General features: G+C 46.2%; 1 protein-coding gene across 4 annotated transcripts in view; it reads left to right on the top strand.

The window, feature by feature from the left end:
* The first annotated feature begins 2,773 nt into the window (after nucleotides 1–2,773).
* Nucleotides 2,774–9,003, top strand: part of CHD1 (chromodomain helicase DNA binding protein 1) — a 71,281-nt gene continuing 65,051 nt past the window's right edge. For 2 of the 4 annotated variants that reach the window (XM_077347692.1, XM_077347689.1), the window contains exons 1-2: nucleotides 4,527–4,860; nucleotides 6,175–6,390. In XM_077347692.1, the coding sequence (XP_077203807.1) occupies nucleotides 6,338–6,390 (53 nt within the window). In that variant the 5' untranslated portion in view covers nucleotides 4,527–4,860; nucleotides 6,175–6,337. Of the gene's footprint in view, nucleotides 2,792–4,470; nucleotides 4,861–6,174; nucleotides 6,391–9,003 lie in introns of those variants that run through there. The other 2 variants (XM_077347691.1, XM_077347690.1) reach the window with 2 other exon arrangements.

The following is a 9,003-nucleotide window of genomic DNA, read 5'->3' as shown; positions in this document are numbered from 1 at the left end:
TAGTATACTTGATGGTCATCTGAATTATATTCACCCATTCCTGTCCATTTTAGTTCACTGATTCCTAAAATGTCGATGTTCAGTCTTGTCATCTCTTGTTTGACCACGTCCAGCTTGCCTTGATTCATGGATCTGACGTTCCAGGTTCCTATGGAATAAAAATGTTTACAGCATTGGACTGTCATTTCGCCACCAGTTACTTCCACAACTGAGCGTCCTTTCGGCTTTGGCCCAGTTGCTTCATTCATTCTGGTGCTATTCGTACTAGCCGTTTGCTCATCCCCAGTAGCATATTGGACACCTTCCGACCTGAGGGGCTCATCTTCCAGCGGCATATCGTTTTGCCTTTTGAACTTGTCCATTGGGTTTTCATGGCAAAGATACTGGAGTGGTTTGCCATTTCCTTCTCCAGTGGATTACCTTTTGTCTGAGCTCTCAGCTATGACCTGTCCGTCTTGGGTGGCCCTGCATGGCGTAGCTCATAGCTTCACTGAACTACGCAAGCCCCCTTGCCACGGCAAGGCAGCGATCCTTGAAGGGGGCCATCTGGGTACTTTGAATTAATTGTAGTGGAGGCTTTTAATGGAGTTTTATTGGGGGTCAGTGCTGTTATTCACCATGAGCCACTTGCGGGACTGGCGGGCTAGAAATCAAACAATAAATAAAAAATTTGTCACACAGAGCTTAGGGCTGCCAGTTCCTGCTTAGGAAATACCTGGAAATTTTGGGGGTGGAGCCTGAGGAGTATAGGGTTGGGGAGGGATTTCAATGGGTATTCCATAGAGTTGACCTTTCAAATAGCAATTTTCTCCAGGTGAACTGGCCTCTGTAACCCAGATTAACTGTAAAAGCAGATCTCCAGTCACTCCCTGGTGGTTGGCAACCCTTTTTGAACCCAATGAAGAGTTCTGGTGAGCACAAAACTTTGCAATGTGTTTTGTCCTAATACAAGAGCTGTTTTTTGGTACCCTGGTACCACCTGAAGGAGTCTCAAGTTGGCTTAAAATTGCCTACCCTTTCTCTCCCCACAGCAGACAGGTAGGTGAGGTTGAGAGAACTCTGAGAACTGTGATTAATCCAAGATCACCCAGAGGGCTGCATGTGGAGAAGTGGGGAATCAAACCCAGTTGTTAAACAGATTTTGTCCTTATCACTGTCATAATTTTGAACTGGTAATCTTTTGATAAAAAAAAAACCCTACTGGTGAATATCTACTTCTTTCAGGCAGAGTTCTTAAAGCTTTTTATTCTGTTTGCCACAACACATAACTGTGAGACTGGTTTTTCTACAGTTATAGCCATTAAAACCAAGGCACAGGATAGTTGGGCTGTTACTCATGGCTGCCAATGTACTCTAAGCTGTGAGCCACGTCACTACTAATCAAAAACCAATTTCAAACACACCAACAATTTCACTTATCTGTTCATGTGTCTGATCATAATTAATTAAACTGGCTTAGCAAAGTGAACACTACTTTTTAATTAACAACTAAATTAAACAAATGAAGGGAAATACAGCTGTTATTCTTTTTTTATTTTTGCTGATTACATGGGGAAGAAGGTAATAGTGTTACGGCTTCAAAATGATTAAGAACTGAAATAAAACAGACAAGTCTTACCTTTCTCAGGATTTGGTCATCAGATCCTTAATCAAAGCCTTTCAACAAGTAATCAACCATATCAACTAATACTGGTGAATTTTGAGGAACACCAACAAACTCTTTCCTACTCTCTCATACTTCTATTTATATGCTTTTGGAATGGGAGAAAGAGAATCTTTTCTTCAAAATGCATAGCATATACATTTTTCTTTTTATGTAAGACAGTCTATAGCAGGAGTGGCTACTGTAGCTCTCCAGATGTCCACAGTCTACAATGACCATAAGACTCTGCCAGCATAGTCTAGACTCTATAGTACAAAATAAGACATATGGTTAGCTCCATCCAGACTGAAGTGGCAATTTCCACTGATTCTCTACTTCTGCTGCAGTCTTCCTTAAGACATTCCACAGGCCAACAGTCCTTCAGGAACAGCGTTTAATGGTAATCAGTAGGCTGCAATAAGAATGGGGGGGGGGGGGGAAGCAAGACAGTTCCATTTTGCTATTGGGTTATTAACTTGGATCCAACCCATACACTTTTTTGTTTAAATATAAATGCTTTGGTAACAATTAGTCTACTACATGTTCAATAATAATCACATTATTAAAGAATTCCAGTGTTTAGTTGTTACAAAGTATAATTTAGCATCCAATTTTATGATTGTACTACGTATTGTGTTTGTTAGAAAATGGAGGCATTTACTGAAGACCTGCTAAGAAGCAGATATCTGGCCGATAACCAGAGTTAACCAGAGATAAACAGGAAAGGTTGTTGTTGTTGTTGTTATGTGCGAAGTCGTGTCCGACCCATCGCGACCCCATGGACAATGATCCTCCAGGCCTTCCTGTCCTAACAGGAAAGGAGCTAGACTAAATAAAATATTTACCATTATCAAATTATTGTCTTTTGTCACCATGGTGATTACATGAGGGGAAAAAACCTTTCTTGATTCAAGAAAATGTTTAATCTGGGAAGCAAATATAAATCTGTAGCTCTAATGCCACCTGGTTTGTTTGCAGACAATGCACTTGGTAAAACCTGCCCCAATTGGCCCTCAGTGGGGGACATGCACCCAATAGGGAAAGGGCACTCTGTCACTAAGGGCCAATTGTCGGTCTTCCCTGCCCACATCCTCCTCCTTAGTGCCACTTCTGGGCACTTGGTAGGGAGGAGGAAGAGCCAGCAGAAAGGTAAGCAGGGTGGGGGCGGCTGGTTGGCTGCATCCCACTACAAGCACAGCATCAGCCTTGGTGGCCAAGCTCACCTGGCTGGATTACCATTCTCCAGACTGTACTCCACAGCTCCATGGGCATAGCATCAGCCCAGGTCACCTGGCTGGGCAGTCAAACTTGCCTCCTGGCCACCAGGGAGGCTGGCCCCACTCTGCAGAAGCTGTCCTGCCCGCTGGCCCTTGATACTAATGAGGGCATCCGTTTGAGTTCTGATCCTGAAAAGCATTAACACTCTAATTTCTGTGCCTCAAGCATTTGCTAGAATAGAGGTGTTTAACACCTCATGAGAAGGAAGGACTCCCTGGAGAACAGCCTAATGCTGGGAGCGATTGAGGGCAAAAGAAGGGGACGACAGAGAATGAGGTGGCTGGATGGAGTCACTGAAGCTGCCAGTGCGAGCTTAAATGGACTTTGAGTAATGGTCGAGGACAGGAAGGCCTGGAGGATCATTGTCCTTGGGGTCGCGATGGGCCGGACATGACTTCGCACCTAACAATATTTGTAGATCTGGGACTCACTTTTAACCCTAATGGAACCTACTGATAAGCATGCACATGGAAGAAAGTTATGTGGTATCACTTGACTGGAAGAGGAGAGAAGGATCTAGAGTTGTCCACCATGTGGCTGTACCTGGCTGTCTCTCACATCACAAGATATGCAGGATGCATGGTGTCCTTGTTCTTTACACATTCACGTGAGTAGCTGATCCCTTCCAAAATCAGCAGCAGTTACAAAGAAGGCAGCCATACCCACCTGAGGTCATGATCCACAAGCTGAAGACCAAGGTAAAAGACCAACCAACCAACCAATCAAACACTTGACAGTGTGAATTGGACAGTGCTGACAGCACGCAGGTTACACTTCTCAACCCGAATTAGGTTTCCCCAACATTAATCATAACTGCCCTGAATTTAACCTCATCGCATCACTCTATACAACATTATTACTCAGTTCCTCCATAGATAAGTAGCTTGATTGGAAGAGGGTTTTGTTTTGTTCTTTTTTTCCCATTTCACCAGCAAACACTAGCCAAGATGGTTTTCTGGTTGGAATATGAGCATTGTGTCTTTCAATCACATTCCTGAAATCGACACAAATTAAACTAACGCTGACAAAGCGGACACGGAAATTCGAAGCCTAGTGGCAAAGATAGAGTTGGGGAACCCGAAGGGCCCGAAACGGGCTCCAGGCGTCCTGGGAGAAAAGGGGAGCAGGGTTTGAAGGGGCGGCCCTCATGGGAATGTGCAGGGGACTGCAACCTGGAACAACTGTGACTGCAACTGCAGAAAACAGGGCAAGCCCTCCAGACCCATCACACAGGCAAGAGACCAGATGGGGGGGGGGGCAGTTTCAGTCCCGAAGGAAGAAAATAGGGGGGCATATAGTGTGTAAAGCATACAGAACCATAGGCTTGTGAGCAGACTTCAAGCAAAATTCGGGAGAACTTCGTTAACACCCCCTCACCCGAAGTCGGCCTGGCCGGCCAGGGGCTGCGACCATGGATAGTTCCCTCCGGGCCCGTCTCTCCCCCGCCCCCCCCCCCCCGGCCGCCTCCTTGGTAACCCCGCCTCGGCCCTTGTCCTCGCCCTCAGCCAGGCGGCTGCGCGCGTCCCAGCCTCGCTCGCTCGCTCCTCCCTCCCTCCCCTTCCCGCTCTGTCCCAGGGCTGACATCACGCCCGGGGTTTCCATCGGACGAGGGAGGGGGAGGAGGTTGGACTCGGCGGCGGCGGCGGCTGCGTGATGATGGCGGCGGCCGGGAGGACTTAAAGCAACGGCGACGCACGCCCGCTTCCCTCGGGGTGGGCTCTTTTTTAACCCGTTCCCCCTCGCCCCTTTCTCCCCGGGGGCCGCCGTTTCATTTTTTAACTGGGAGGGGGGGTCGGCCGAGCGGGGTGGGGGCCCCCTCCAGGCAGGCCCCGGAGCAGCTTCTCGGCTGCCTCCTCAGACCCTCAAGGCCGGCTGCAGCGCTCGCCGTGTTCTTTCCCTCGGGAAGGCCCAGGCTGCCGGGCAGGCCTGGCCGCGCTCAGGTAGGAGAGGCCTGGCGGAGGGAGGGAGGGGAGCGGCGGAGGCAGGGCAGGCGACGCGGGGGCCAGGCGGTGCTGACCGGCGGGCTGCGGGGCTCGGGGCCGGGGCCGTGCAGGGGAAACGAAGGGCCGGGCCGGAAAGGAGGCAGCGGGCGAGTGAATGGAGTCCCGGCCCGAGCGAGCAGGAAGCCGAGTCGCAGGCTCCGGCCTGTGAAGGGAGGGTGGGGAGAGCCCGGCTCCGGCTGAATTTTCGCCGCCGGTTGGGGAAGGGTGAGGGCGAGAAGAGCCGAGCGGGGCGGAGAGGCGCCGCTTTTGTTCGGCCCCCGCCGGGCCTCCAGTCTCCGGGCGAGCCGGCTCCGCCGCGCAGACAATCGCCGCGGTCAGGGCGAAGCAGGCCACGCTGCTCCTTGCGCCGGGCTCCTCTTTTTCCGCTTCCCCCGCCATCTCCCTTTGTTTACCAGGCGGCGGCGGCAGCGGAGAGGCAGTGAGGAAGCGCAACGGGCTTTCGCAAGCGGGCGAGGGAGGGAAGGACGGGAGCGCGGCCATCCTGCCCGCCGTGGGAGGACGGTGGGACTCATTGGCAGGGAGGGAGGGAGGGAAAGGCGCCCTGCAAGGAGCTTCGCGAGACGCCCGCCACACTGAGGGGGAGCCAGGGGGTGGGGAGAAAGCCCATTTGTTTTGGCACCCACTAAATCCACGAGGCCCGTTCCTCATTGGCTGACAGGCTGGCTATCAGGGACTATGTGCGGTGCCTTCCTGCTGCTCTTAACTGTGGCCCCGCCTTTTGCTTGGATTCACTTAAAAAAGAACCGCTCGTAACTCAGCTGACTGGGACATGTGGGAATGCGCTTTAACATTTCGCGTGTGTAATACCCAAGGTTGACGGGAAAGAGTTTGGTATCTTGATAAGCAGCAGGAATTGATCCTAAATTTTGTAAAGATGAAGTACTGAGCTGGCCCTCCTATCACATTTTTAAAGGGACACTAGAAATCGTGAGGACAGTCTCTGATCTGGTTCAAAAGAAAAGTCAAGCTTCCTTTTGGTGCAACTCAATCATACCAGTGTTTATATTAAGGTGGTAGGCCCCACTGTGTTCTTCAGTGTAAATAAATTACAGGATTGTAATCTTAATGGGACAGTTATATTACTTGCCTTACGTTACCATAAAGGTTTATCTTTGTGTGTGTATACAGACACACACACAACACACAAATACAAAGATAAACTATATATATAGTTTGATTTTCTGCAAAGTTTATAAAAGACTTAAGCACTATAAGTACATCTTATTTCTTTCTTTTTCCTTTTTACAAAAGATAACTTGGACAATAAACTGCTGAACTCAGTGGAACAGGTTACATGTGAAATATCTGAAGTATCCAGGTGGAAAGGACTCTATTAAGTGGACATTTTATGTGCAGCTTGAAAACTGTGGGGGGAAGCCCTTCGTTTATATTTTTATCTTGGTGAACTTTTACGATGAATGGACACAGTGATGAAGAAAGTGCACGGAACAGTAGTGGAGAATCAAGGTAAGAACTTGTATCTAAAGACAATCTGTGGGATTTTGCAATTTCTCAATTTCTATGAAAGTCAAAAGTAAAACAACAGGCCAAATTAGATTATCTGTTTTGAAATTTCACATCAAAACTACTGTACTTACAGAATAAAATCTACTACATTATTTACAATGAGGATGAAGATCTTGGTCCTTGTTGTAGTATATCCTTTTTATTTCATTGCTTCAAATATTTTTTATTTATTGAGAAATTGGTGTGTCTATAGAAAACTTGCTTCAGGTGACTTGATGGTAATGAATATAGTTCTTAAAACCTCACCTCAAATATACACATCTTTTCAGAAGTTGTAGTCTAGGTAGGGAATTTGCTATGGCCTGCTGTGCATTTCTGTTGGTTCAGTGTTAAGTAATTTGTACAGGTGACATCTTTTGGTTTTACCCCAGGCAAAATCCTGTTTCACTGTTGTCATCTCACTTCATCTGACTTATTTTCTGGTGCAGTGATGTTTCCTTTCTTGCTTTGTAGTTTGCTTATAGTTAGTGATAAGAGAAGGGTAGCTCCCTCATATTTAGAGACTTGAGCTTTGGCTTGGACTAGCTATGTGTTGGTACTCTCACTAGCCAATTGGCTAATTAGAAGATTGGGATTATCCTAGTTGAAATTGTATCAAGAAAAAATTGGGATAATATTGGTTGTGAAAGACTGGGGCTATTCTAGCTGAAATTGGACCCAGAAAAGATTTGTATAAGGTTGTCTAAGAAGAAAAAATATTTTGAGGGATTATGTATACTTTCTTCTAGGTGACGTCAGACTATCTCAATTAAAGCATTTAAGGTTATTCTAAATCCTTGAATTTGAGTCAGTTGATTTTGCCATGCTGATATATGTTTATATAACTTCAGTGTTTGGCTATTGCCTTATACTGTACATGGGGCTGTCCTTGAAAGTACTTAATAAACTTCAACATATGCAGAATGCAGTTTAACTGGCACTGGGCAATGTTTGCATGTAATACCAATTTTGCAAGCATTGTAGTTGGTGCCTATTAGGGGAGTACATTCAGTATATTTGAGCAAAGACCCCCCCCCAAAAAAAAAATCCATTTAAATGCTTTTCAGGTGACCTCAATGCTTGCAGAAGATGTTTAAAGGAATAGCAAATCCTTTAAAACTCCTTCAGAGTTCACATGTAGCTTGCAAAAGGCAGTTAAAGGGCCTGCATTCCCTTTAAGTGGTTTTCCTCCCTTCTGTTCAAAGAGTGGAGAACGGGGGCACCTTTTTGAGGGCTCATAGATTTGGACCCCGCTGATAAAATCTTTTTGAAACATAAGGGATTTTTTCAGAAGTACCTGCAGCTATGCTGGAAATTTGCTGCCTCTACATCGAAAACCAGAGCCTCTTGTGGCGCAAAGTGGTAAGGCAGCCGTCTGAAAGCTTTGCCCATGAGGCTGAGAGTTCAATCCCAGCAGCCGGCTCAAGGTTGACTCAGCCTTCCATCCTTCCGAGGTCGGTAAAATGAGTACCTAGCTTGCTTGCTGGGGGGTAAACGGTAATGACTGGGGAAGGCACTGGCAAACCACCCCGTATTGAGTCTGCCATGAAAACGCTAGAGGGCGTCACCCCAAGGGTCAGACATGACTCGGTGCTTGCACAGGGGATACCTTTACCTTTACATCGAAAACCAGACCCCTTCCTAGAACCCCAGATACCCCCAGATCAATTCATTAAATCCTATGGGGACCATTATAGTCATTATACCTAGGGTATAATGGAGTCAAAATATTTACCAAACCCAAATACCTTACTGTTATTGTGATTTGGGAAATACCGGTATTTTTTAATATACCTGAACCTGAGAAATAGGGTTTTGTACATACCCTAGTGCCTATCTGATTTTGGGTATGGATCAAGAAGATGCTTCATGACCTACATATATGAAGGACTACCTCATCATTATATATATAAGCCCATCTACCACTTTAGGGCAGCCCAACTTCTTTTTGTGAAATTTCCTTCTGTTAAGAGGTACTCCTGGTTTCTTTAAGATCTTTGGCCCTTTCTTTGATGGCATGTTCCAGTGGATTATTTCTGATTAAGCCGTGTTATCAAGAAACTTCTTAAGTCTGTTGGTTTGTTTCTAATAATATGGCTATGATTGTTGTTTTATTTGGAGCTTGATGTTGAGGTCGGTTTTTAATTATTATGTGTAAGTGGGCTTGACTGTCACATACAAAGCCCTTCATGGCCTTGAGCTGTCTTATTTACAAAACCACCTGTCCCCCTGTGGTCTGCCATACCAATTTTGTTTATGTTAGCAGGCTTCTACAGGAATCACCCTGCAAATGGTCAAAATCAACAGCTATACAAAATCACATTATACATGTGATTTCTCTGTTGTGGCTCCCATTTTATGGAATGACCTCCCTGAGTATGACAGGAAAACTCATACTCCTGACTTCATAAACTATAGTGTATTTTTTGTTCAGCTTAATGTGTAATTATGCTGTGCTTGAGTTCTTTCTGGTGGTTTCCCATATTTAAAATCTTAATGTATTTGTTATTTGCTGATTGTACTGACTCATGATGTGTAATCTGTCTTGAGCCCCTGTGAGAAAGGTAGACTATG

The sequence above is a fragment of the Paroedura picta genome, chromosome 7 (assembly GCF_049243985.1).
Source record: "Paroedura picta isolate Pp20150507F chromosome 7, Ppicta_v3.0, whole genome shotgun sequence".
Lineage (NCBI taxonomy): Eukaryota > Metazoa > Chordata > Lepidosauria > Squamata > Gekkonidae > Paroedura > Paroedura picta.
Note: the sequence above shows the minus strand (reverse complement) of the source record. Positions and strands in the feature narration are given on the sequence as shown.